A 27,976-nucleotide genomic window follows, 5' to 3' on the forward strand; every position below is an offset into this window, starting at 1 on the left:
TGTTTTTAGACAAACAGAAACCTAGAAATAGATAAATACCTTACAACCCAAACACCTTTTGTGTTGAGTTTGAGTAGCTGTATCACATTCTGAAACCACAGTTACAGATAATCATTTCACAAATGCAGATCACAACCATTTTAGACTACCCATTTGCTTTGGTTTACAATTGCAAGTTTATTTGTTCAAATACACCAGATAAGATGCAAGCACTTCCATGACAAATATACAGAAAAAAAAGATAGGATCAACACAGAATGGTATGTTAACTAAAAAAGGGAAAGCTCTTTAAATGTTATGACAACATACTCCCAACAGGAACTGTTTCCATTCTCCAGTTAAGTTAATCATACATGTCAATAAAACAAAGGGTGGTGGGTTGAGCGAGAAGTTAGTTATATTGTCCTTAAAAATAAACTCCAAACTCTAATTAATGCCAGTTAAACACTACAACTAAATTTACAAATAAGCATAAAAGGAGTTGAAAGTGTTAGAATTACCTCTTCTCTTTGAACAGTCCAGAAGAAAACAATTACTACAAATACAGCAGGCAAACTGACTGTTGGACTGATTGGTATAAGATATATAGTGTGGTACTGAATTCAGTCTCAAATTGTGCTAAATGCTCATCCTCAGTATGGCACATTTTGGTCCATGATGGGGGTTTTAGGCCGAGACAGATCCCAATTCCTCAGAGAAATGTGTAAATTATTGTTGTTTTTTTAAAATGCCAAGTGTACTTCCTCCTACAAAGGGCGGTGTGAGATGTTTATAGAAAGTAGTCTGGAGTACGACGGGTAACATGAGGCTCTCCACGACGAGGTGCAGGGTCAAATTGAAGGCTGTAGTAAAAAGGAACAAATTATTTTTTTGCCGCTACAATTAACGTTTAGTGATTTTTAAAAATACAAATACAAAACATTTTCCCCACTGCTAGGCTATAACTTACTCCAACCCCTCCACCCAATGCACCATATATGCAAGTCTAGAAAAAACTCCCCTAAATTTTATCATTTTATGGGAGGCAAACACTTATCAATTGGCATAGGCGATTACATGAAATAAAGTTCATCATTGGCTACGGTTTGTTGAAGCCCATCTCTAGTCTCACTAAAGGCCCTCTGAGCAGAATTCTCCATCTATTTTCTTATCATAAGCAACCCATTTCTCATTACACAACCTAATGTCAGCAAAACAATGCACACGCTTTACCTCCTGGATGTAGTAAGGTTCAAAAATACTAGCGATTAGCTAAATACGCTTCTGAGTAATATTTCACTGCTCTGCAGCTAAGCATCAAAATAAGGAGCTGCACCACTAAGATGTAATTAGCAATTCATGTGTTGTGTAACAACTGCACAAATATGCAGGTTAACATTAAATATATCAAGTTCAGTGTAACATTTTTAAATACTTTTATCCATCATGACTCTCCTGCTCTCCTCTCCCTCTCAGAAGAGAAGTCCGAAAAAGAAGGGGTGGTGGTGAATATAGACTCCTACCTCACTGCCTTGAGAAGGCTTGAAATCTGACCCAGGTTGATCCTGTGGACCAGCTCCATTCTCTCACGGCATTACTTGGTCCCAAAGCGATAGAGGCTTATAGCCAGATGGATGAGTTGATACTGGAGACTATGAATAGTTCAAAAAGTCTCTACTGCTTAAGTTTGAATTGACACCTGAGGCTCATAAGAAAATGGTTTGGTGTGTGCAAATAAACAAGAGGTGATATACATGGAAATTGCACTGAAGGGAGAATATCTCCACAAATGGGGTAAAAGTACAGACATCACTATAGTGGAAGGTTTATATGACCTGGCTGGGTTAGAGCAACTCTGAGGTATGTCCCTGTAACAGGGTGCTGGCTTAAGAGGCACTGAACCAGCCCCTGTTACCTCAGAACCTGCTAGCATAGCTCCCATCAAGGGGAACTGGCTGGAGCTGGCAGGATGTGGCTCATTAAAGGAGCCTGAGAGCAATCACCTGTGAGCCTGCTGAGAGGAAGGCCTATAAAGCTAGCAGGAAGGAAGGAGGAGGAGAGGAACAGGAAAGTGAGGGCCTGTTGCTCCCAGCTGCTATCAGAGCAAGCTGTTCCCTAAGGGGCTACCTGACTGGTATTGCATTGTATATAGCTGTATATACATGGTGGTGGGAAAATAAAAGGGCACTGGTGTGTGAAAGAGTAGTCTCCAGCAAATTTGTACCATGAGCAAAGAAGGGCTCGTCTACAGTCCCCAACAAGTTTAAAATGTAGTCAGTGGACAGGAAAGCCGAAGGAGCTCACAGTGCAGGCCTGTTTACAAATTCATCTGCTAACAGTAGGTATGAAAAGAGATTCAAAGAGTACTGGCTGAAACACAGGAACCAATGGAAGGCCCTAAAAGAGGATTCAGATAAATCCAAGTGTGTGGCGGTGGACAGGGAGAGCATCTGTCTTTGGTAGACCCCGGCCAAGGGATCTCAAAGAACTGAGATTCAGCATTTTTAGGATGACAGGGCATAAGTGAGTGTACGGTCCAAGGCCTGAGGAACTGATGTTTGTCCGGGATCGAGGGGTTAACTCTCACTCTATCCAGCCAAAAAGACAGCCTATACTTCAACCTTAGAGTGAACTGTGTTACTAAACTTTCGGAGCAAAGCAGTCACAAAACCAGGTCCTCTTGGGAACATGGTGCACTGTCAGCCCAGGCACTGGTGCACATGTCCTATTGTAGTCTCATGAGTTCAGACTCTGACCCCAGCAGGAGGAGCGCAAGATGGTTGTTGAACAGGAAACATCTTTAGACAGCTAAAGTTGCAAATAGGTGTCATAGGATTTTCAAGAGTCTCTAGGCCCCTAATGCTCATTAGTTTCCCCACACCATTTTTTCCTGTCCTTTGGGGTTATTTCCGCATGGAGTCTAGCAGCCAGTTAAATTTCTCCGTGCCCACATCATTTTAGGCATTGTCCACTGGTCCCGAGCTTCTGAGCTACCTTCTTCACCTACTTTTTTGGCCTTGTTAAGACTCGTCTTTCTTGATTTGTATATTTGTTGTTTCATGTGATGCCACAGCTGAGGCTACTAAGGAAATTAGTGCCCATTTTTGCTAACACTCCTGAGACCTACTTGCTGAAAGGTTACTACTGCTTGTTAATATCCTGGAGCGGGAATCAACCCTGTAATTATTCAAGGAGAATGATCAGCTACTTACCATAGTGACTAAGGCAAATGTTTATATAGATCTGCACTCCTCCCCCACTTCTTTGGAGCCTCATTAAGGATTCCTGAATTAGTAGTAGGAACTGATGATGCACTTGAAGGCACTCCCTCTTTTGTACCCTTCTGTCCCAGAGCATTTCAAGAGGAAGGGTGTGCCCAGGTTTTGGATCCATACAGGTAATTATCTTAAAGATTAGTTACTATGGTCATTGTTTATACATCCACAAACTCTAATAAGGTCTCATTTTCCAGAGTTTTCCAAGCTTTGGGTAATGACTGTCATTTCAAAACAAAACATCCCACCAATTTTAGGTTACTCATTAGTCCTATTTTACAAGTTTTGAAGTCTTTTCCCAAAATCAAAATGCCTCAGAAAAATAACCTTCATAGAGGATTTTTACACACACAACTATGCTTTAAAATTCCAAATCATGCATGCCTTTCCTACCAGGTTTCAGTAATGCCAACTAGGTTAAATTTATGCTTAAATGAGCAATTCCAAAGGCTCTTAACACTGATGCATAGACAACAGAATTTCTTCTCTTCACATCCCTTGCACCTTGCCTTAATTTGGTTCTCCACATCATAATTTTGATACACAGCTGTGCTCATTTGTTCCCCCTTTTCACCCTCCCCTTGTGTTAGTTTAATACCCCCCTGGCTAGTGTAGCCAGCCTGTTCCCTAGAAGACTGGTTCCCCTTCTACTGAGATGGAAACCATCCAAACTAAACATACCATAAAGGTGGACCAGTATTTCACAAAGCCAAATCCCTCTATCTTATGCTACGTCACCAGCAGTTCATGTCCAGAATCCTTTGCTTTCTGTCTACCTTTGCTCGCAGAACAGGAACAGTCTTGATCACCTGGACCTTCTTCTGTAGCCTTCCAAGACCCCTGAAATTGTCTATAATCTGAGATATTCCATGAGGCAGTGTCATCAGCACCAATGCCAATGGATCCTTGCCCACCAACTTCAGAAGCCTATCCCATCTTAGGCAGGTCTTGTCTTCCTGGACCCAAAACACAACATGCAATCTAGTTGTCCACCAGTCCCTTGCAGAAAGTTCATCATGGATTGTCAATCTTACTTGGATGGCTGGAGAACTCTGTGGGCACACTTCATTGTCTTACAGGTTGATCTGGGCAGCCATTCACAAGTGTCCCATTTAGTTCTCCATTCCATTCAGACAGTTGGATTGTTAGAAGTTTTCTGCAGTTTCCACACCAAGAACATAATCATGATAAAATGGCTACTAACATTTCTCAACAGTTGTTCTTTGAGATGTGTTGCACATGTCCATTCCAATCCTGGCATGTGCGTGCCCCACATGTAGTTGGTAGAAATTTTTCTCCTAGGTGGTATCTGTTGAGGCAGCTTATGCACCCTCTGCACCACATGCCGTTGGTGTCTGTATAAAGGGCCCAGCTTACCCTGAGCCCTCTCAATTCCATCTTTCTGGAAACTCCAATGTAGAGCAGCAGGAGAGTGGGTTGTGGAATGAATATGTGCAACATCTTGAAGAACAAGAGTTACAGAGGTTTAGTAACTTTTTTTTTCGAGAGATTGTACTCTTGGTAACTCCCAAGCAGCAATATAGGGGGTGGAGGGACTGTAGTTCTTATACACACACAGACTCGACCAAATTTGGCATCATCTCTAGAGTACTGGGTGATGGTGTAATAGGAGGAGAAAGCATGCACCAATGAACAGGTTGTTGCTTTGCAAATGTCCTGCATAAGGATCTGAGCTAGGTATGCCACAGAGGTCTTGTGGAGAGAACTGTCAGTTTGGCTGGTGGTGAAATGCCTGCCAGATCATAAACAAGCATGGATACAGGAAGTTATTGGCAGACCATTCATTCTGTCTGTTATAGCTAAAAACAGTTGGATGGACTGCCGAAATGGTTTGGTCCCGTCTATGTAGAACGCCAGTTGCTAATCTCTATTTGCGTGTGGGTTTGGATAAAAAAATAGTTACGTTTCAAATTTTCATAACAATCAATTTACTACTTTAGAGAGAAATGCTCTCATCTGGGTTATTAAACTATCTTTAAAAGAAGATTGTATACAGTGGTTCAGATGTGAGGGCATGCAGTTCAGAGATCCTTCTGACAGAAGTGATAGCAATGAGGAAAGGTATAAGAAGCACATTGCTAACAGTTCAAATGGTGGTCCCATAAATTTGGACAAGACCAACTTCAGGTCCCAAGGGTGGGTGGGCGGGCAACAGGCTCCCTTAATTGAGGGTACAACCTTTCCAGGCCTTTAAGAATCTAATTGTGATGTCATTAGGGGAAAAAAAACAGTTATCCGTGTGAGTGTAGAAAGCCGATATTGTTGCCAGGTGAACCTTGACAGAGGAAATTGCTAAATCCTGTTGTTTCAGGTGCAGCAGATAGTTGAGTATGTGTTGAACGGATGAATGCATCAGGGAGACTCCCATTTGAAAGGCCCAGACAGAGAACTGCTTCCATTTTGACAGGTAGGTGGCCCTGGTGGAGTGCTTTCTGCTACTTAGTAAGACCTGGCAAACTTGCTCTGAGCAAACCTGTTCTCTGGGATTTAGCCATAGAGCTTCCAGGCTGTTAGATGAAGGGATTGCAGGTTCAGGTGGAGCAGCCAATCCTGTGGTCTTGGGAGATCAGATCCAGCTGCAGTGGGATTGAGACTGGAGTTGCCACTGAGAGGTCCAGTAAAGTTGAGAATCAGCACTGGCGGGACTACACTGGGGCTACTAATATAACCTGGGTGTGATCCCTCTTGATCTTTAGCAGCACTCTGTAGGGGCGGGATTGGGGGGAAAATGCAGTAGAGCTTTTCTGTTCAGAATAGCAGGAAAATGTCTGTTATTGAGCCCAGACTGTAGCCTGGCAGGGAGCAAAACTGATGACATTTTCTATTGTACTAGGAAATTTCCTCTACTTGCATCTGACGAAGTGGGTATTCACCCACGAAAGCTCATGATGCAAAACGTCTGTTAGTCTATAAGGTGCCACAGGATTCTTTGCTGCTTCTATTGTACTAGTTCACAAAAAATGTCTATGTGGAGAGTCCCCCACAGCTGGAAAATGCATCTGACTATATCCAGGTGAAGAGACCACTCGCTCCGCACTTCTGAAAGGTAACAGGTCTCAAGGTTGGCTGAACGAGCTATGCAAGATTCCCACAAGTGAACTGCTTCCTGCCAAAGGCTTCCTGCCTGTTGAAGTAAAACATAACTGTGGTGTTGTCTATAAGAACAGATTTCTCCCTCTGATCGGAGATAGCAAAGCCTGACAGGCAAGAAAAATCACCCTGAGTTCTCTGATGCTGGTATGAAGAGAGAGCTTCCTCAAGGACCAAAGACCCTGAGACCAGAGGGGCTCCTCACTCTAGAGCCGATGCATCTGAGACCAGAGTCACTGATGGTTTAGGCTGAATGAAGGGAATTCTTGCACAAACACAGAGGGGCTGCAACCACCAATTCAGGAACATTAGAATTCACACAGGTACTGTGTCCAGATGAAGACAGCTTGGCAAGTACATTGAGGCCAGCTATGTTGAGAGGAGTCTGAGGTGCTGACACACTTCTTGTATTATATATGTGCACGAGCCCATGTGCCCTAGGAGCTTCACAGTTTCAGGCTGTTGTGACTGGATAAACCTTGAGGTGTGTCACTAGAGATTGGAATCTTGACTCTGGCCTGGGTACAGTCGAACACAGCCCCTTATAAGCTCTGTACCAGGCAAACAGTAAACTTGTCTGCATTGATCAATAGGCCTTGAACATTGAGTTCAGTGCTGGATATGACCTGGGCTTTGGACTGTCTCTTGACTAGCCAGTCATCCAGGTAAGGGTAGACCTGCACTCCTAGTCTCTTCAGGAATGCTGCTACCATGGCCAGACATTTTGTGAACAGTTGAGGAGCTGCAGAGAGGGCGAATGGAAGCATCATGAACTTGTAATGCAAGTGCTTCACTATGAACCTGAGGAACTTTCTATGCCCTATGTATACTGACACATGAAAGTAGGCACCTCTTAAATCAAGAGTAGCACACCAGTCTCCATGGTCCAGAGAGGGAATGAGGGATGCCGGGTGACCATGTGGAACTTTATCTTTTTGAGATAGCTGTTGGTAGAGTATTGTGCTGTGGACGTGGAAGGATTTCTTTCTGGCTCCAGACTGGATGAAACCTGCCTAGGCACTGGTGTCCATAAGCAGAGGAGTGCTTAGACTTAGGCCACACACACCACTCTTAACCCCATGCCTAGCAGACTTGGGTGCAGAGGATTGCCCCCCTTCAGCACTCTGCTTCTTATGCCTCTTCTTCGGCACTGGGGACAGTGAATGGTGCCGGGACTCAGGCATGGTAAGAAGCACACTACTTAGTGATGCTGAGGCACCTGGCTCAGATGGAGGTCTCAAGGTCTCCATCAGTAGAAACTTTAGCTTGGATTCAAGATCTTAAAAGTCCCTGCAGATTTGGCAATGCTCTCCAATACGAGCTTCCCCAAGTGTGGGTTGCTCATGGGCATAGCCTTATTGCAGGAAATTCAGGACTTGAAGCCTGGTGACAAAGGCATCCCTCGGCACCGGGAATTGAATGAAACCCTCATATGGGATAAAACTTAACCAACTAAACTCTAATAACCTTATTGTCACTAAACTATTTTGGGTAAAATTAGAGAATACAGTCCACTGAATACTTGCAAAAGCAAGGAAAGTAGTTAAAGCAACTGTCTCAGCTGGTACCACTGAGGGGAAAATTTCTGGTGACTGTGCACGGGGTATGCGCACACCAAGAGTGGAATGCGCATGTGCAATCACTCGAAGAAGGAAGCTGTGTGGAATTCTTCCTGGTCTTCTCTGAAAGTCACAGCATTCCCATTCTTGTCAGCCGTAGCTGTGTAGAATGCCACTGGGTCCTCTTGGTGCTTACAAACTCCCAAGCCTCTAGTTTCCACTCTCTGGTTCCTTGGTTAACCAATTATTTTCTTTCACACTACCTCCAAGCACAATAACTGCAGCTACACTCACTGAAACTCCCGTTTGCCACTCTTGTTCACCTGCCTTCTCTCTTTCAAATCAACCTCAAACTATAAACAAAATTAGTCCCCAAAGTACCGAAGGGGAAAAAAAAATACAAAAAAACCCCCGAGAAGGGCAGCACCAAGGACATTGCACAATCTCAGCTTTCTGCAACTTTGGCAGTTAGAAGGAACTGAACGGTGGCTTGGGTCTTCCCCCCACCCCTGTTTTTATATCACTGGAATCTCCAGGGATGGAATGGACAAGCTAATCCCAGTGGACACAGCTTTCCAAAAGGTTCCAGAAGCTTATGGCAGAGGTGCAGGGATTCCACAAGTGAGAACATGCTGAGGCCACTTGAAGATCAGATGTTAAGATTTCAAAATGAAGCCCTAAGGTATGTAAAACTGATTTTTCTTCTTTTATTATTGATATTTTTCTATTCATCTTACATATATGTTGCTTTTGTAGTCTCTACAGATAGGGATATGAAGGCCAAGTACTCAGACTCTCTGATAGTGGGACTTTCTGAAGGGATCTCCTGTCACTAAGGAAAGGCTGCAGCAATCCTTAGGGAGACTCACAGCCATGTTTCTCAAAGATCAATACCAACTAAAACTACCCTTGTAAATCCCTTCATCAACTTAGCATCACATGAGAGAATCTTTCAAAGCTTCTGTTTCCATTTCTGCATCACACTCTTGATTCATTATAGACTCATAGACTTTGGTCAGAAGGGACCATTATGATCATCTAGTCCAACCTCCTGCACAACACAGGCCACAGAATCTCACCCACCCACTCCTGTAACAAACCCCTAACCTATGTCTGAGTTACTGAAGTCCTCAAATCATGGTTTAAAGACCTTAAGGTGCAGATAATCCTCCAGCAAGTGACCCGTGCCCCACGCTGCAGAGGAAGGCAAAAAACCTCCAGGACCTCTGCCAATCTGCCCTGGAGGAAAATTCCTTCCTGACCCCAAATATGGTGATCAGTTAAACCCTGAGCATGTGAGAGTAGCACCATTAGTTCCAAGATCTGCATCTCTACCCTTCTGAAAGAAAAGAGACACTTGAAACATCCGACTAAGTGGGTATTCACCCACGAAAGCTCATGCTCCAATACATTTGTTAGTCTATAAAGGTGCCACAGAACTCTTTGCCGCTTTTACAGATCCAGACTAACACGGCTACCCCTCTGATATTTGAAACAAGGTAAGTTACTCACAAGGAATATTTTAAAGTGTCATCTAGTTCCATGATAGCAGCCTGGTTCCCACAACGATAACAGTAATTGGGTGCACTGAAAATGGTAACCACATTTCGATCATGACACCAGTTGTAACCCTGTAATGTAAAATAATTAAATTCTCAGTTAAAAACCTTAGTACAGATCATAAGAGTGGCCATGGTTGGTCAGACCAAAAGTCCATCTAGCCTAAAGTCCATCTAGCCTAGTGTCCTGTCTTCTGACAGTGGCCAATGCCAGGTGCCCAACAAGGAATGAACAGAACAGGTAATGATCAAGTGATCCATCCCGTCAGCCATTCCCAGCTTCTGGCAAACAGAGGCTAGGGACACCATCCTTGCCAATAGCCACTGATGGACCTATCCTCCATGAATTTATCTAGTTCTTTTTTGAACCCTGTTATAGACTTGGCCTTCACAACATCCTCTGGCAAAGAGTTCCACAGGCTGACTGTGCATTGTGTGAAAACATACTTCCTTTCGTTTGTTTTAAATATGTTGCCTATTAATTTCATTTGGTGACCCCTAGTTCATGTGTTATAAGGAGTAAACAACACTTCCTTATTTACTATCTCCGCACCAGTCATAATTTTATAGACTTCAACCATATGCCTCCCCTTAATCGGATCTTTTCTGCTGAAAAGTCCCAGTCTTATTAACCTCTCCTCATACAGAAGCTGTTCCATAACCCTAATCATTTTTGTTGGCCTTTTCTGAACCCTTGTCCAATTCCAAAATATCTTTTTTGAGATGGGGTGACTACATCTGAACGCAGTATTCAAGATATGGGCGTACCATGGACTTGTATAGAGGCAATATAATATTTTGTCTTATTATCTAAGGACAAATGCAGAGTCCTGCACTTAGGACGGAAGAATCCCATGCACTGCTACAGACTAGGGACCGAATGGCTGGGCAGCAGTTCTGCAGAAAAGGACCTAGGGGTTACGGTGGACGAAAAGCTGAATATGAGTCAACAGTGTGCCCTTGTTGCCAAGAAGGCTAATGGCATTTTGGGTTGTATAAGTAGGGGCATTTCCAGCAGATCGAGGGATGTGATCATTCCCCTCTACTCAGCACTGGTGAGGCCTCATTTGGAGTACTGTGTCCAGTTTTGGGCCGCACACTACAAGAAGGATGTGGATAAATTGGAGAGAGTCCAGCGGAGGGCAACAAAAATGCTTAGGGGGCTGGAGCACATGACTTATGAGGAGAGGCTGAGGGAACTGGGATTGTTTAGTCTGCAGAAGAGAAGAATGAGGGGGGATTTGATAGCTGCTTTCAACTACCTGAAAGGGGGTTCCAAAGAGGATGGATCTAGACTGTTCTCAGTGGTAGAAGATGACAGAACAAGGAGTAATGGTCTCAAGTTGCAGAGGGGGAGGTTTAGGCTGGATATTAGGAAAAACTTTTTCACTAGTAGGGTGGTGAAGAACTGGAATGGGTTACCTAGGGAGGTAGTGGAATCTCCTTCCTTAGAGGTTTTTAAGGTCAGGCTGGGATGATTTAGTTGAGTTTGGTCCTGCTTTGAGCAGGGGGTTGGACTAGATGACCTCCTGAGGTCCCTTCCAACCCTGAGATTCTATGATTCTATGATTCTTAATGATTCCCAACATTGTTTCCTTTTATGACGACCACTGCACATTGAGTGGATGTTTTCAGAGAACTATCCACAAGGACTCCAAGATCTCTTTCTTGAGTGGTAACAGAGAATTTAGACCCATCATTTTATATGAATAGCTTGGATTAGGTTTTCCAATGTGCATTACTTTGCATTTATCAACACTGAATTTCATCTACCATTTTGTTGCCCAGTCACCCAGTTTTGAGATCCTTTTGTAGCTCTTCGTAGTCTGCCTGGGACTTAACTATCTCCAGTAGTTTTGTATCATCTGCAAATTTTGTCACCTCAGTTTACCCTTATTCCAGATCATTTATGAATATGCTCAATAAGACTGGGCCTAGTACAGACCCCTGGGGACATCACTATTTATCTCTCTCCATTCTGAGAACTGACCATTTATTCCTACCCTTTGTTTATTATCTTTTAACCAGTTACCAAACCATGAGAGGACCTTCCTTCTTATCTCATGACAGCTTACTTTGCTTAAGAGCCTTTGGAGAGGGACCTTGTCAAAGGCTTTCTGAAAATTTAAGTACATTATATCCACTGGATCCCCCTTGTCCACATGCTTACTTATCTCCCCTCAAAAAATTCTAGTAGATAGGTGAGGCATGATCTCCCTTTACAAAAATCACGTTGACAGTTCCCCAACAAATTATGTTAATCTATGTGTCCGACAAATTTGTTCTTTACTATAGTTTTAACCAATTTGCCTGGTACTGAAGTCTGGCTTACCGGCCTGTAATTGCCAGGATCACCTCTGGAGCCCTTTTAAAAAACTGGCATCACATTAGCTATCCTCCAGTCCTTTGGTACAAGTCTGGAAGCTCCTCTTAAAAGCTTAAATGGGTTATGAGCATTTAATAGGTCAGCCTTCTTTTAAGTGTTTCCATTTTGCAATCATCTCAGTCTTCAAATACAGTAAAAGCTTTATCATCTGGCATGTTGGGTGAATGTATGTGTGGGGGGGGGTGCCAGTAAGTAAAAAGTTACGGTTAACTAAGAGAGGGAGTTTGGATGTGGGAGGGGGCTCAGGGTGCCAGATCCAGGTGGCGCTCACCTCAGGTGGCTCCCCACAAGTGGCAACCTGTCCCTGCTGCTCCTAAGCAGAGTCATGGCTAGGCAGCTCTGTGCACTGCCTCTGTGGGGCCAGCACTTGGGGCAGGGGTAGTGCGCAAATCCGCCTAGCCACCTTATCACCTAGGAGCAGCAGGGACAGGTCGCTGCTTGCAGGGAGCCATGCAGAGCCAGGTAGGGAGCCTGCTGGCCCCATGCTTCCTGGACTATAAACCGGACTTTCAATGAAGATCAGAAATGTCGGTTTATTTAGCTTTCTGATTGTTAAAGTGCCAGATAACAAAGCTTTTACTGTAATTGTTTCTTCTTAGCAGCTATTTCAAAATGAGAAGTAAACTCTGTGTAGACATGAAAAACTTTTTAAGCCTTTACATATTAAGGTCACGGCACAAATTATAAATGACTGATTATTGGTAATTTAAACTATTCATGACTTCCATGTTTATTAGTACCTTTGTTTGCAAATTCCAGAGAACAATACCCTAGATGTTTTTAAATAGGAATGTTTAATTTTTTTAAAATCTGAATATTGACGTTCGAGCTCATCAGCTTACATACTCTACATGTTTTTATGTACAGCACAAGCTATAAAGGATCTACTTTAACTGAATTAAAAATAAAAATGCTCCATTGACCCACCTGGCAATTTTCCAGTAATTCTATCTATACCAGCTGGATGGTTTAATCCCTGTTGCAACTGACTGCTACATATTACAGGATAGCCTATTTAACACATTAGTAGAGGAAAAGATTGTCAGAATGCAAGCAGACTATACTTTTGTAACCAGTCCTTAACATGAGCCACCTTTATTCCCTTTGACTAACTCACTTAAAAAAAACCAAACCATTCTCTTACTTATTCAGCTAAAATGCCAAGTGTAAAGTATTACTTTTCAGGCCTATTGCACATTATGAAAAGCCTCTCAGGATTTAGAATGTAAGTCTGTAAACTATGGACAACCTTGCATTTATAAGACATTATGTCTTCTTCAGTATTTGTATCACTTCATCTAGGATAGTCTATCATAACAAAACACGCTCACCATACCTCCATCACAAGTTGGTGAGCACGGGAGACCAGTGTAAGACCATTGGCATGGTTAAATGTTTCAGAGATATCCTGTCCAAACGTGTAGCCAGCACCACGTGGAGAAATACCCCAGCCTCCACGATCATCTGGATCTGACCATAAAAGATCACACATTGGGCCCTAACAAGGAAAGCAGAAATTTTAGTTAGAAGAAAAATATTAAAAAAGTCTACTTTGAAAGGCATTTTATTTACAACAAACATTTCCAAGCCCTCATTCTCTGAGTATATGCTGAATATTCTATATATTTTTTTTAAACACACACTTTCATAGTATAGTATTTCATAATCTTAAAAAAGGGTACTCACTACTTATATAGTACTGACAATCCCAGATGTTCACAGATCATGAATCAGTCTCCAAATATCATGACATTGGCTTAAATATCATGAGTTTAAACAACGTTAAATTTGGAGCTCTTTGTAGTTTTCGTCTGGTTTGAATGTTTTTGAGGGGGAAGGGGGGCAGGGCAGCACTCACATCAAGTTTTTCTCCACAACTAGGACTAGAAACTTTTTTCTAAAGTGAAAGCTGAGATTCTCATGTAATCTTGTTAGGAGATGGAGCTTTAAGTGAAACATCAAATATCATGAGACTCATGATAAAAATCACAAGAGTTGGCAATACTGTTTATAAACACTCTTTGAGAGCTTGAAACTGAAATGATTCCTCCACAATTCCTCTCTCTCCCCTTCAATATGTGTGACCACTGACTGACACTGCAGGCTTGCTCATGAACACTGGCTTAATAGTCTTTTTGAAAATAGGGAATACAGTAACTCCTCACTTAACGTTGCAGTTATGTTCCTGAAAAATGCAACTTTAAGCGAAACAATGTTAAGCGACTCTAATTTCCCCATAAGAATTAATGTAAATGAGGGGGTTAGGTTCCAGGGAAATTTTTCTCACCAGACCAAAAAAATACTACGATACACACATACACACACACACTATAAGTTTTAAACAAACAATTTAATACTGGTACACAGTGATGATGATTGTGAAGCTTGGTTGAGGTGGTGGAGTCAGACAGTGGGATATTTCCCAGGGAATGCCTTACTGCTAAATGATGAACTAGCAATTGGCTGAGCCCTCAAGGGTTAACTCTCACACTCTACAAGGCAGCAGGAATGGAAGGAAGGGAGACAGCAACACCTTGTGTGTGAAAGAAAGATGCGCATTTCCCCTTTAAGTACCCTGACCCTATTCTTAAGTACACTGCCTTGTTAATTAGATCAGCTTGCTGAGACTGCAGCTGCTGCCAGCAAGCTCCCTCCGTCCTCAGCCCTGTCGGGTATCGCCTCTGCTCTATGGAAGATGGGGTAAGCGGGGTGCAGGAACCTCGGGGAACAGCTCCAAGGCAGAGGGCAGGAGCAGCACATGGCATTGGGGGGAGGGACAGCTAAACTGCTGGCAACTGATAGCCTGTTGGGCAGCTGCTGCACGGGGAACTTAGGGGGCTGCCGGTCCACCCTGGTTCCAAGCCCCCACCAGCTAGCTGCAACGGGCTGCTCTTCCTGCAAGCAGTGGACAAAGCAGGCGGCTGCCAAATGACATTAGAAGGGAGCATTGCACAACTTTAAACGAGCATGTTCCCTAATTGATCAGCAACGTAACCACGAAACAATGTCAACTGGGACGACTTTAAGCGATGAGTTACTGTACTTGACCACATCATGGGTAAGAAAACAAATTATGAAAATTATATTGATGTAGGCATAAATAACCATAGAATCATAGGGTTAGAAGGAACCACAAGGGTCATCTAGTCTAAGCTCCTGCCAAGATGCAGGATTTATGTCTAAAGCATCTAATATGAGAGAGAGAGTCAGAGTCTAGTTCCCTCAACTGATCTCCTGTCCTTTTGTAGAGGTTCCCATATCTCAGCAGGAGCAACCTGAATTCCATTCCCAAAATGAAGTTATTCTGTCATTTAACTAGTTTATATTAGTTGTGCCTACTATTTCAGTCAGTTACCTAGTCCATGCATTAGTCAGTGTATTTTGCTGACAAGAGAGCAAGCGTTTATGTACAGCACTAGCCAGGAAATTTCATTCCTGACTAGATAGCTACCCTGTCAGAGTTTGGCCTCATCACATTTGCTGAAGCTCAAAAAGTTGTGAAAAAAGTATTAGAGCCACAAGCTGCGAGGCAGATCCATGCCCTTCTGGCTAGTGAAAGCCAGCAGAGAACTATGCCCACTACTAAAAGTTAAAGGAAAAAGAAGTCAAAGAAGGAAAGCTGCCAGGCTCCTTGAAAAACAGAGTAGATTACCCAATCCCCCTGAATTCAACACTACAAACTGAAAACATCAATTACTGTCCCACCTCCAGCCATGCCTTGCTGGCAAAATAATTAAGCAGAAACCACCAAATGCCAACATCTGATGTCACCCAACATCCTGCATGTCTCAGCTACAATTCAGACAAGGGTAGAGCATAAATATATCCTTTGAATCACCAACAGATGACCTCTTTTTGGCAACTACAAGCAGGATGAAAAGGTTGTGAAAACCAAGTTGACAAGTGGAAAAGGGGCAGAGCTCTGGTGCAGAGTCCAATGTATTCTCCACCTGGCTACTTAGGGTACATCTACACTGGAATAAAAGACCTGTGGCATGGCTGTGGCTGGTCTGGGTCAGCTGAGCTGTAAAACTGAGGTACTTGTTCAGGATCTGGGACCCCACAAGGTGGGAGGGTCCTTGAGCCTGGGCTGGTGCCCAAGCCTGAATGTCTACACTGTGATTTTACAGCCCAAAAGCCCAAGCCACAGACAGCTAACCCAAGCCAGGCATGACCATGGTGTGCGTCTTTGATTCCAGTGTAGACAAACCCTTAGAGCAGTGGTCCCCAACCTTTTCCGGGTGGCGGGCACCGGACAAGAAGCCACCGAGGACTGTGGCCAGCGGACAAGCATCCACTGAAATGCCGCCGAGAAGCGACGCCTCTTGATGTCGTCGCTTTTTGGCGGCATTTCGGTGGCAATGCCTCTTGATGACACCGCTTTTAGGTGGCATTTCGGCAGATGCTTGTCCACCAGCCAGTACACGGGCACTCATAGATGCCCCAGTGGGCGCCATGGCGCCCGCAGGCACCGCATTGGGGACCACTGCCTTAGAGGATGCAGGAGAAAAAACAGAGTGGCTTCTACCTTGGAGTTGGCCCAGCTCTTTAATTGTCTCTAATCTGCCTGAGCCAGGCTCCAGGTACTCTGCAGCAAAATGGAGCTAAAATTCTCCAGACACTCCATAGAGGTTTTACTGAATTAAATATGAAAAATCAGTCAGTGACCCTTGCTATTTAATCTGATGTTCAATTTTATGTTTTCCATATTTTCAGTTTTCAATATGCTGCAGATTTTTGCACTGACCATGTCTAATCACACTGTAGAAGTTGCTAGGGAAACGAGAGGTTTTGGAATGCTGGGAATTGTAGCATCAGCAAGATGAACAAGCATATTAGCTAGATATTTCTGTTAAACTGATCGATAGTTAAATTTTGCATTTAAACCACTTCCTCTTGCTTTCCAAGTCAACAAGTCTAAAGTGTATGGGGCAGTTCCCAGTCTATCTTTCCAGGTGTCATCTGCCTGAATCTTCGCTGCATTGTTTTACATGGATTACATTTTTAAGCATATCTTTGCTACTATAAGAGCTAGGATACATATTTTCTGTGAAAACTCAGATACCAGACAACAATTTTATGTCAAGACTCAAGTTCCACAGAAAAACTAAACAGCCATGAAATCTCAGAATATCTGAGTCCTTTGACTAAGTAGTGGGTATTCTATTTGGAGCTTCCCATTCCTTCTGGGAGAGATGTATGCTTCACTTTTTCCCCTCAGATGGATGCTAGAAGAGACTTTGCTATTCTTCACACTTCACTCTCAAGAAGTATCATTTTGATTTGTTTCTATCCCTCAGTCTATTTTGCATGTGCACTCTCCTCCCGTTTGGTTTGTCTTTCCTGCTCCCCACAGAATTATGTCCTTGCTGCAAAGTAAAGTTGACCAAATTCTTGTAAATTGCATTCCACTACAGGTAACCTATTTAACAGGGCAACTTGAGCAGAAGTGGCATTTATTCACATGGTAAGCAGGAACTCGTTTAACACGAGATGTGCAAACCAGTACACACACTTCCCTATCCAAATATTTAATCAATTTTGGGGCTGATGAGGTATCAAAGTCAGAGAAGATAAGAGTGTGGGAAATACTACTACCTTTTTCCTTTGCCAATTCTGCTGTCATAACATACTGGTTTGGTTTATTTATTTAAAACTACAATATCTGTCTGTTACAATCTACTGTATCACTATGTACCTCACTTTAGAATATCAGATTTCAAAATGGAGAATAAATGTGCATATAAAAATACCCGAACATATTCATAAAGTCACAGTGCATTTCCTTTCAGGTTACCTCATGTGGAACTTCCTGTAGACGATCCAGAGCTCTGATATGATCCAGTGTATCTATAGATGGAGAGAGACCCCCATGGAGACAGAATATCTGTCCAGGAACAAAAAAATAATTTTGATTCTGACCAAGAAGAGACCTCACTTTGAAAAGTAAAATTAGCTAGCTTATGCTTATCACTGTTCAGATTCATAGCATTCTAAACCTCATGGCACAGAACACAGTTCTCACACTCAAAAATTAATTCCACCAAAAGAAACACACAGAATTCAGGTAATATTTCTTCACTTCCATTTCAGAAATACTTTGACTCCCACAGCACTTAACACATAGGGTACAACCTGCATGTGAATCAGCAGGGGACTCCAGCCTATTGAGGTGGTATGTTAGGGAAGCAAAGTAAAATCCTGCACTAGTTAGGACAGCAGGACCCAAGGGCAGCCCTTCCTCCCCAGGCTCTACCACACACTAACTGACCTGGTTGCAGCTTCTCAATCATCTTCTCCTCCTACTTTCACATACCCCTCAGTTCTGGGACAGTACATGTGGAACTTCAAAGCAGCACAGTTTCCACACCTCTAAAGCTGTCTTTCAGAGTGCTGTAAAGGCAGCTTGGAAAAGGAAGCACTCACACCAGTGTCCAATTCAATTTAGCAGAAGTCCCCACAACTCCCCACTTGAACCAGCCTAGGTTTACTTTGGTCATGACTCCAGTCCAAATCTAGGTGGGCTGCAGTCAGAAATCAGCAGGTTCTGGGTAAAAGTCAGACTCAGTGCCACAATTAATTTTTCAAGTCATCCTGGAAGCTGTTGTGCATGATATCAGCTATTCGCCACAACCAGAACTATACTTATGACATCTTTCACAATGAATTTGTTATTATAAATGGCATGTAGCAAATCAAGGCCAGGAACAAAATAATACTCTAACTTGTAAACAGAAGGGAAAACAAACTGCTTAAAAAAAAGTTCTATGGGTATAAGAGTTAGAAGTACAATAAAGACAGGCCTCAGTGAATAAAAGACTGAGCTGATTCTCACTAATGTTACAAACGTGTGTTAGACTCGAAGCATGACACAAGCAGAGCTCCAAAAAGGAGTTTGAGGCCATCTATTCTTAGGAGGTCAGACCAGATAACTGAAATACTCTCATCTGACCTTAAAATCTATGAGTAAGATCGATTATCCCCTGTAGAATACACAAAAGCTTACCTGGCCATCTACTAGAGCTGTAAGTGGAAGATAATCAAACAGATCTGTGAAATACTTCCAAACATTGGCATTTCCATACTTTCGTAGACACTCATCATAAAAGCCATACACTTGTGTAATTTGTCTGCTCTCATGATTTCCTCTCAGTATTGTAATGCGTTCTGGATAACGCACCTAGCAATGGAAAGAGAACAATCACTTATAACATCAAACAATAGATTTCTGATTAGTGTTAACTGCATGCCATTTTGAACATGTAAAAAATATTAAGCTTCTTGTCAAAACACTTTAACAAAGTGAAATCTTCTAGTCTGCAAACAACGTTTCAGCTCATTCCTCCAGCCCCCCAATTTGTTTCAGAACTCTTGCAATGTGAGGGGTTTTATACTTTCTTAAAATAAAAGTGTACCTTTAGCGCTACAAGAAGAGTCACTGTTTCCACCGAATAATAGCCTCTATCCACATAGTCTCCCATGAACAGGTAGTTGGTGTCTGGCGATTTCCCACCAATTCTGAAGAGTTCCATAAGATCATGGAATTGACCATGGACATCCCCACACACTGTAACAGGGCAACGCACCTCCTGCACATTTGATTCTTTTGTAAGTATTTCTTTAGCCTAATAGAAGATAGAGATAACATTTAGGACAAGAGGTAAGGTAAACCATATTTTGTAAACAGATTCAGTAAGTTGTTTCAGTGCCTACATGTTACAATCCCAATTTCCTGATAGGCTGAGATACAGGGAAAAGCCAGGTTGTGATATAAGCAGAGCCGTAATGCATGCTGCAAATTGCTGTGGAGAGAGCTGGCCAACCTTGTATACGGCTAAAGGTCAAATCACTGGGATTTTATTGCACTGTCAATGTTTTGAGCATATTAGTTTTCTACAAACAGAAATATGCACACAATGCAAAAAGTGTTTACAGAATACTCATAGGTTCACAGATTTTCAGACCAGAAAGGACAATCATCTAGCCTGACTTCTTATATAAAACTTAGGCCAGAAAAACAGCCAATCATGATTTAAACATTTCAAGTGATTCAGAATCCACCACATCCCCAAATATGTTGTTTTCTAGAAGTTAACTGCTTACTGTTACCTCACTTCCAGTTTTAAATTGAAGCAAGAAAAATTCAAGCCACAGGATTTTGTTATACCTTCTTCTGCTAGATTAATCAGCCCTCTGCTATCACATAGTTTTTCCACACAAGAGCTAGTTGCAGATCATGATCAAGTCACCTCTTAATAGTCTCTTAGAAAAAGCTAAAAAGAGTTCCAAATCTCAAATTGTTTTTGTGGCTCTGAATCCTCTCTAATTTGTCAATATTATTTTTGAAAAGCAGATACCAGAACAGAAAACAATATTCCAGTACATTTCAGAAGTGCTGAACACAGCAGCAAATGTCTCTCTATTTAAGTCCAATTGATTTTGAAAGGATTAATGGTTCTTAAAAAAATATCCTTTATCTATGCATCTTGAGGCAGATTACTCCTGTCAATTGAATTACACCAGAACACACTAACATTCAGAAACATATATAAGTATGTTCAAAAAAAGTTTAGGTTGCAGTCATGCATTCCAAAGTTACAAGATTTATGGTTGCCCATGCAATCTTAATTCTGTCCCCTTGTGTGTCCAACCTGTGCACTGAATGAGGTAAGAGTCTTCTCGGGGGAACTATATGATTGAAGACTATAATACAATAGTCTTTAATCCTATACTACCACAATGAATATACACAAAGGGACCAAATTACAGTCATGCAGGTAACTGTAAAAGTGGAATCTCCTAATTTTTCAGTGCGTGATTTTGCAACCCAAGTAACTTTTCAAAGGGAGCTTTTTGTATGAAATAGTTGTATGTTAATATGCAATCTTTTAGGTTTCTTTCAAAAGGAAAAAAATGTATCAACAACTTATTACATAAAAGTGTAACAGCCCTCCACCTCCATCATGCATCAGCAGGGTCTGACTCCTGAAACTTCAGCTCTGCAGCCAAGACTGCTACCATTTGAGCTACAGGACTAACTACATTAGCTGGCAGCAGGACAAGGTGTGACCCAGGAACCTCTTTCTGCCAACTGGCAGAAAGCACTAAGTTTTACAGGGATCCCCTGGGTCAAGATTATGCACAAACAGTTCACCAAAGGGTGGCATGGAACACTACGGAGACAGAATAGTTAAGAGGTTATATATTTATACTAAACTTTATGTTCTTAAGGCCTTGAAGTTAGAGGCAGGTCACTAGTAGGTGATGTGTGTCAGATAGGTTCTGTTCAGGCAGAGGGTAAAGGTTTATCTCTGCCTTGTCACTGTGAGACACAATATAAGTCACCACCAACTAATTAAGACTGCAAAATATCTGTGGAAAAGAACACAGCCGCAGGGTGTCTGGTTTATGAAAAAAGATCAAAAGAACTGTTTTGAGATACACAATATCCTTTACCTGGGGGGCAAGCAACTGGCTCATGAAAAGAGGGTCACAGACAGACCTGGCTGAAAAATGCTGGAAGGACTTTGGGGTGAGTGTTACTCCATAAAACAAAAAAAATCTAGTTAAACAAATCCAGGTTCTAAAATTTGTTTCCAATGCTTCTACTTGCCACCTTTTGAATCTCTTATCTTTGTTCAAAAAAAACTTTTGCTTATTTTCACTAAAAAGATATTTAAATAGTCCTGTGTTAAATGGAGCCATGATCTGAGGTAACACTGGTAAGCTGATGTGTACTGTTCTTTTAGAAAGAGCATACCTGTGACTGCTGAAAGTGTCCAGTGGACCAAAGGCTGCACACTTGAGGGAGATGCTTGGCAGACTTGGGGTCAGAGCATACCCATCGCTAACTTGCAGAGGGATAGCAAAGCCTGCACAGGCCTAGAGGGGAATACTTTTGTTGCCCCTGGCTAGTGGAGCTGGGGAGCTGACCCACAGCAAACACAGAGGAAGGTTCCTCACATTCCTGGGTGGCAGCAATTAAGGGAAAGGTTGGCTAGGTCCAGGAGGTGGCATTCTCTTCCTCCCCTCCTCCAGCAGATGCAAGACTCACCCATGTGGTGTTGGAGGAAACTAGAACACCGAGGCCATGCACTGGGTCTGCGGGGAGGATGGAGATAGGAAGGACTCCAGTTACTGCAGCAACTCCCAGGCATTACTAGTGCTGTAGGTGCTGCTGCTGCTTTAGTAACTGCATGGGCCTAGCTCTTGATTGATTTAATTTTAAGTTATTTTAGCAGACAACGTTTTCCTGAGGACTGCAAGTGAGAGAAGGGAAACAAACAGTTTAACTGAGCTAAACGCAAATGTTCTTAGGAAGCTAGAAACGAAAGGGGCAGCTGTGGATAAAGAGAGCTAAGAGATGGTACACAACAATATTTCTCTCACCAACCCTGTCAGCAGGTCCACTCTCCAAAAATTTTAAAAGCGCAATTAGCATCCCTATCTGATTAACCCCCAGTTGACAGATCTATTGTTATAGACCAGAAACCGGCTAAGACACAGGAAGGAGCAGGAACAGTCAATTTTCATCTTAACAAAAGGTTAGCAGTGGAGTGCCTCAACGTTCCATTCTCAGTTGAGCGTTAAATATCAGGAAAGGGAGGTAAACAGCGAAATAACTTTGTATTCTGCAAATTTTGCTAACATTAGTCAAGTGCAGAGGACTATGAGGAACTTCAGAGATGTAATTAAGCTATGTGATGGGCAAATCTCTTGATGAGCTACATTAGCCGAGCCCAAACAAATGTTTGCCAGGGATGCTATCTAACGAACAGCCTTAGCAAATGGACAGGCTCAATATTCTTCATCCAACCCTTCCTCTGTTTCCATTTTAATCTTCCCCACACGTTTGTAAGCTTTTGCATTGATCTAAACCACAAGCTTATCTCCGGTTCATCCTGTTTGGCTATAACTGTACTTGTCAAGTTTCAGAAAACAAAAAACAAAACAAAAAACACCCCACTTTCCTCATTTATTCTAGGTCCTACTTTTTGTTCCAAATTTGAGGGCTACTTTTTATATATTTTGGAGGTGGAGACAGGAGAGTAGCTTAGTCCTACTAAATAAAAAAAATTCCTGTTTTCTCTAGGATCCTAAGCTAATTCAGAATCACAATGCTCTTATAAATAAGAACTTCCTCTTGCTGGTCCTGAATCAATGACAAAGTGAGGCATTTATAGGTAAGCGTGGCATTTAATATAGCTCTTGATCTGAACGTCCTACAGTAGACACTGTTGTACCACGTCCACGATCCTGCATTTTACCCAGGCAACACAATGTTTAAGTAATGTTTCCTTATCCTTACAGCGCATTTTCTAAGAAAGTCCAAGCAGCTCTAACCTAATTATTTATACCGTACTCTTCACAGCAGCATCTGAACTATTCTACATACCTTTAGCTGCTTTTGGCTCAGAAAACTGTGGGTGTTTTCAAGACGTTCCTCCTAGAAATCTAGCATTCTGGGATTTTTAAGAGCCTGGCAGCTGCGCCACAATGCCGTTCAGGACCGCCTAGTGAAGGCCATTGCCCCGCGCCTGGGAGAGATCGCCGTCAACCGCACTGTCCCCGGCACCGACAGCCCGCTGCGCTCGGACATCATCGTCACGGACAAGGATCGGAAAAAGATCATCCTTGTCAACGTGACAATCCCGTTCGAGAATAGGACCCCGGCCTTCCGTGAAGCCCGAGCCCGCAAACTCGAAAAGTACACTCCCCTGACCGACACCCTGCGGACAAAGGGCTAGGAGGTATACACCGACACTCTAATCGTCGTGCCTGGGACCCCTGTAACGAGCACGTACTGAGGACCTGCGGGGTAGGCCGTCGCTACGCGCGGCTCATGCGACGTCTAATGGTCTCAGACATTATCCAGTGGTCCTGGGACATTTATACAGAGTACATCACCGGCCACCGCCAATACCGAGAGTGAGCCAGCGTGACTTCGCGCACCCACAATGAGAAAGAGACTTGAAGACTTCCCCTGCTGGACCTTATCCCCTGAACCCACCGAACCGAACTGAACTCCACCATATGAGGGTCATCCTATCCTCATTACTCGGCCCACTTATTTATACCTATGATTGCCTGTAATTCCCGTATGAGTGATGTACCCTCACTGCTTGCTGACTGTACCTTGATTCATCCACCTTAACGCCCCCCCATTGGGGATACTGCAGACTGTATGTGTTATGCGCTATCCAAAATCAAAATACTAACATCCCCCTATACTCTGTATGGTACCCCCGATGACTAACAACTGAATTTTCAACACTCTGTATCATCTATTTTTAAACATTTCTTAACAAAATTTTATATCCCATCACTCAGAGACCATGTTAAAGAGGGAGTGTGGGGGGAAGACAAGGGAGTGTATGAGGGACTGGGTGGAGAGGAACTGCAAGGAGAAGAGAGCCAGGAGACAGGTGTGCCTGATGTAATCTGCCCTGAGAAGGCAATCACAGAGTGCTGTAAAGAAAAGATGCATGAAAGGAACAGGGACTGGGAATGCTTCTTGGTGAGGGACACAGAAGAAAAACAGATAGCGCTAAGTTTCCACTTACTGCCTTAGATAAGGGATCTCACAAGACTGGGTGACAAAATGGCAGCTGAAATTCAATGGTGATAAATGCAAAGTAATGCACATTGGAAAACAATCCCAACTATACATATAATATGATGGGGTCTAAATTAGCTGTTACCACTCAAGAAAAAGATCTTGGAGTCGAGGGTAGTTCTCTGAAAATATCCAATCAATATCCAATCAATGTGCTGCAGCAGTCAAAAAAAGCTAACAACTCTGGGAATCATTTAGGAAAGAGATAATAAGATAGAAAATATCATATTGCCTCTATATAAATCCATGGTACACCCACATCTTGACTGCTGCATGCAGATGTGGCTGCCCCATTAAAAAATTATATATTAGAATTGGAAAAGGTAGAGAAAAGGGCAACAAAAATGATTAGGGGTATGAAATAGCTTCCAGATGAGGAAAGATTAATAAGACCAGGAGTTTTCAGCTTGGGGGGGGGGAAACCCAAAAAACTACTAAGGAGGGATATGATAAAGGTCAATAAAATCATGACTGGTGTGGAGAAAGTAAATAAGTGTTATTTACTCCTCCTCATAACCAAGAACTAGGTGTCACCAAACGAAATTTATAGGCAGCTGGTTTAACAAACAAGGATAGTTCAGTGGTTTGAGCATTGGCCTGCTAAACCCAGGGTTGTGAGTTCAATCCTCAAGGGGGCCAGTTAGGGATGTGGGGTTTAAAAAAACAAAACAAAACAACCATCAGGGACAATACTTGGTCCTGATAGTGAAGGCAGGGGACTGGACTCAATGACTTTCAAGGTCCCTTCCAGGTCTAGGAGATAGGTATATCTCCATATAAAAAAAATTCTTCACACACCAAACAGTCAACCTGTGGAACTCTTTGCCAAAGAATGTTGTGAAGGCCAAGACTATAAGAGGGTTCAAAAAAGAACTAGATAAGTTATGAGAAATAGGTCCATCAATGACTATTAGCCAGGATGGGCAGGGATGGTGTCCCTAGCCTCTGTTTGTCAGAAGCTGGGAATGGGTTACAGGGGATGGATCACTTGATTATCTGTTCTGTTCATTCCCTCTGAAGCACCTGGCATTAGCCACTGTCAGAAGGCAGGTTTCCAGGCTAGATGGATCTTTGGTCTGACCCAGTATGGCCGTTCTTATGCAACAAGAAACCAAGAGGCATTGGGGCCATACTGCCCTTTATGCCATTAGATGCAAGAACATGAAGGTACAGAAACTGCTGACTCAAAAGGTTCCAAACCCACATGTGTATTTTGAGCGGGATCCATAGAGATGATTCTCAAAGAAGCAGCTTGGATTCTGCAGAAGCTATGGCAGTGTTTCCCTTCTCCCCCGAATCAGGAAAGCTTCCTAGTGACCAGTGACAAACAGACATGCCTCACTCAGGGGTTAGCACACTTTCCATGACTAGCATTGAAAACAGTTTTACAATATCTACAGTTGGTTTTATTATTAATTAGTATTTGTATTACAGAGGCCTCAACCATGATTAGCACACCTTTGAGATAGGTGGGTGGTTTCCAATTCCTGTTGAAGGTTTGAAAGGGATCACTGGACCTGTGCTTTAATTAACTACAAGTAATTTTTCTGTTAGTACAGTCTACATAGTTTAGCCTGTCAAATTTAAACTATGAAGAAACAATTTAAGTTCTGTGAAGACAAGGCTCAATATTATTTAGCTGCCATGATCTTAGACATTAGGTGGAAAAGACAGAGAAATTGATCAACACCCTTAATTGGAGACACAGAAATAGTGCCAAGCACTTCTAAAAGGTAAGTAAGTTGCTAGTAAGATACTATGTACTTATAACACACACTTCCTTTAACCTTACATCAGATATTTTTCTTTGCAGGGATTCCTTTATGTATGATGAATACAGTGCACCCTCTCCAAGTTTACAGCATTGTGTGTACAGAATGAATTTTCAGAACATTTAGAGGTTAGTTTAACTTCAAATTAAGTAAAACTTTAAGAAATTTAGCCTGGGTCTGACTAATCAAAATAATGGACTAATAAACTACAGAAATTTCTGTATAGAAAATTAAAATCTTGTGCACAGTGGTCAATGCCAGGTGCTTCAGAGGGAATGAACAGAACAGGTAAATCATCAAGTGATCCATCCCGTCACCCATTCCCAGTTTCTGGCAAACAGGCTAGGGTCACCACCCCTGCCCATCCTGGCTTACAGTCATTGATAAGCCTATCCCTACTGCATGAATTTATCTAGTTCTGTATTTGAAGCAGTTAAATTTAATTAAGCTAAATCATTAACAATTTTACCTAATTGCTAAAATTATATAGGCTACTAATCCAGGAAACAGTTCAGATAAATCTTAAATGGGGCTACTGTGATGCAAGAGGTAACTCAACCAACCAAACCACAATCCCTTCTCTAGCTAGTGGACATGCATTAATACTATTGGCTGTAATAACAGGGTGGTAGGAAGGGGACTGGACATCTGTTTAGAACGGGCCAAATAATTTACCAGTGGCCATGATTGCTTTTCCGCGGCTACCTGCTTGCCCTGAAAAGTTTCTCCTAGCACTGCTGCCTTGGCTCTCCCGGTGCTGAGACACAAATACAGAGATGCTGGGATACAGAGACTGGGCAAGCCCCCCCCCCTTCACAAAGCATGATTTCGATAATGGGGGAGCGTGCATTTATGGAGTTTGCGGACGGTACCAGGCTGGGAGGGGTTGCAAGTGATTTGTGGACTTCAGTAGCTCAGGCATAGGGCAGGGGTTTGTTACAGGAGTGGGTGGGTGAGATTCTGTGGCCTGCGTTGTGCAGGAGGTCAGCCTAGATGATCATAATGGTCCCTTCTGACCTTAAAGTCTATAGTCGGAGCCCCCAAATAACCTTCACTCGGCCCTGCGGTGACGTAGCGAAAGGGAAGAATATATGCAACCCTCCCTCTCCCCCGCTTATCTGTGAAAGGCCGCTAGTGCGCGGCAGCAAACGGCGAGAGCCCATGACCGGCGGGCCGTGGTGAGGCCGGGCACCCTCCCAGGCCGGGGTGCAGGCGGGTGCCGTAGCTGGACAGTCCCATCGGCCTTTCAAGCGGAACGGGGGCGCTGAGCTCGCTGGGTTCCGGGGTAACAGCGACCCCCCCCCGGGGGGAGATTTCACCGCCAGTCACCGAGAGGAGCCCGCCCCCCCCCGACAGCCGGGCGGGCACTAATGGAGGCTGCTTGGCGCCCCCGGGCCGGGCCGGGCCGGGCCCAGGCGGACTCACCTTCTCGCACAGGCTCCGCACCTGGCTCTCGCTCAGCTGCTTGCACTCGTTGAGCTGCTCGATCCACTGGTCCAGCTCCTTGGAGAAGCCCTTCTCCTCCATGGCGGGGGTGGGGGCGGGGCTCGGCGCCGCGCGGCCCGGTCCGGTCCCGCCAACGGCCACGGGGCAACGGTGGGTGCGCGAGGCCCGCTCCGCTCCCGGCCCTCGCCCGCGCGCCGCGCCGCGGAATGGCGATGGCGGCCGCCGGACGCTGCGCCCTCGTGGCCCCGCCCCTTGCTCCGCTCCGCGGCTTCC

The 27,976-nt window shown here is 43.4% G+C and overlaps 1 protein-coding gene across 2 annotated transcripts; it reads right to left on the reverse strand.

Annotated features, from left to right (window-relative positions):
• Nucleotides 1-157: 157 nt before the first annotated feature.
• On the reverse strand, nucleotides 158-27,944 carry PPP2CB (protein phosphatase 2 catalytic subunit beta). 2 transcript variants are annotated; one of them, XM_045018841.1, is made up of 7 exons: nucleotides 27,704-27,944; nucleotides 19,285-19,494; nucleotides 18,876-19,049; nucleotides 17,667-17,756; nucleotides 13,206-13,367; nucleotides 9,437-9,555; nucleotides 158-842 (listed from the first exon to the last, which is right to left on the reverse strand). In XM_045018841.1, exons 1-7 carry the CDS (start codon nucleotides 27,782-27,784, stop codon nucleotides 770-772), a joined length of 909 nt encoding a protein of 302 aa, XP_044874776.1. In that variant the 5' UTR covers nucleotides 27,785-27,944; the 3' UTR covers nucleotides 158-769. The 2 variants fall into 2 exon arrangements, with proteins under 2 accessions (XP_044874776.1, XP_044874775.1); XM_045018840.1 differs by having other exon boundaries at nucleotides 27,683-27,942.
• Between the last annotated feature and the right edge of the window lie 32 nt (nucleotides 27,945-27,976).

This window comes from Mauremys mutica, chromosome 5 (assembly GCF_020497125.1).
Source record: "Mauremys mutica isolate MM-2020 ecotype Southern chromosome 5, ASM2049712v1, whole genome shotgun sequence".
Lineage (NCBI taxonomy): Eukaryota > Metazoa > Chordata > Testudines > Geoemydidae > Mauremys > Mauremys mutica.

Coding starts and splice junctions, on each gene's coding strand:
- PPP2CB (XM_045018840.1), bottom strand. CDS start 27,784: ATGGAGGAGAAGGGCTTCTCCAAGGAGCTGGACCAGTGGATCGAGCAG. Junction 13,368..17,666: donor TACAGGAAGTTCCACATGAG/GTAACCTGAAAG, acceptor TTTCCTTGTTAG/GGCCCAATGTGTGATCTTTT. Junction 843..9,436: donor GACACTTTAAAATATTCCTT/GTGAGTAACTTA, acceptor TTTTTACTACAG/CCTTCAATTTGACCCTGCAC.